This window comes from Coturnix japonica, unplaced genomic scaffold, assembly GCF_001577835.2.
Source record: "Coturnix japonica isolate 7356 unplaced genomic scaffold, Coturnix japonica 2.1 chrUnrandom460, whole genome shotgun sequence".
Classification (NCBI taxonomy): Eukaryota; Metazoa; Chordata; class Aves; order Galliformes; family Phasianidae; genus Coturnix; species Coturnix japonica.
In genome coordinates, this window is record NW_015439873.1 from 50,533 (window position 1) to 51,730 (window position 1,198).

Here is a 1,198-nt window from a genome sequence, read left to right on the forward strand (position 1 = left end):
TCCTATAGGGTCATATGGGGTCCTATGGGGTCCTATAGGGTCATATGGGGTCCTATGGGCTTATACGGGGTCACATTGTCTCCTATGGAGTCCTATGGGGTCTTATGGGGTCATACTGTGTCTTTTGGGGTCCTATGGAGTCTTATTGGGTCCTATAGAGTCATATGGGGTCCTATGGGGTCATATGGGGTCCTATAGGGTCCTATAGGATCCTATAGAGTCATATGGGGTCCTATGGGGTCTNCCTATAGGGTCCTATAGGATCCTATAGAGTCATATGGGGTCCTATGGGGTCTTATGAGGTCCTATAGAGTCATATGGGGTCCTATGGGGTCATATAGGGTCTTATGGGGTCTTATGGGGTCCTATGAGGTCATATTGGGTTCTATGGGGTCCTATAGGGTCATATGGGGTCCTATGAGGTCATATAGGGTCCTATGGGGTCCTATAGGGTCATATGGGGTCCTATGGGGTCCTATAGGGTCATATGGGGTCCTATGGGGTCCTATAGGGTCATATAGGGTCTTATGGGATCCTATTGGGTCCTATGGGGTCCTTTAGGGTCATATTGGGTTTTATGGGGTCCTATGGGGTTCTATGGGGTTTTATGAGGTTCTGTGGGGTCCTATTGGGTCATATTGGGTCCTATGGGGTCCTATGGGGTCTTATGGGATCATATAGGGTTTTATGGGGTCCTATAGGGTCCTATAGGATCCTATAGAGTCATATGGGGTCCTATGGGATCTTATGAGGTCCTATAGGGTCATATGGGGTCCTATAGGGCCATATGGGGTCCTATGGGGTCCTATAGGGTCATATGGGATCCTATGCGGTCATATGGGGTCCTATGGGGTCTTATGGGGTCATATAGGGTCTTATAGGGTCTTATGGGATTCTATAGGGTCATATGGGTTTCTATGGGTTTCTATGGGGTTTTATGAGGTTCTATGGGGTCCTATTGAATCATATTGGATCATATTGGATCCTATTGTGTTCTATGGGTTCCTATGGGGTAATTTTGGGTTTAAAAACGTTGGTTTTGGGGTCGTTTTTCAGCCCATCCGCCCGGCCCCATCAGGGAAGCAATACGTGCGCTGCCCCTGTAACTGCCTGCTGGTCTGTCGCAGCTCAGCCAGGAGGGTGGCCTGTCCCCGGCCCTATTGGTGGGTAATGGGGTCTATGGGGTCTATGGGGTGGG

General features: G+C 49.4%; 1 protein-coding gene across 1 annotated transcript in view; it reads left to right on the top strand.

Annotated features, from left to right (window-relative positions):
- The window catches only part of PIP4P1 (phosphatidylinositol-4,5-bisphosphate 4-phosphatase 1), a gene marked incomplete at its 5' end in the record, with an annotated part of 26,286 nt that overhangs the window by 4,478 nt on the left and 20,610 nt on the right, over positions 1-1,198 (top strand). The window contains one exon of the mRNA XM_032441652.1: positions 1,057-1,163. Within this exon, the coding sequence (XP_032297543.1) occupies positions 1,057-1,163 (107 nt within the window). The remainder of the gene's footprint in view (positions 1-1,056; positions 1,164-1,198) is intronic.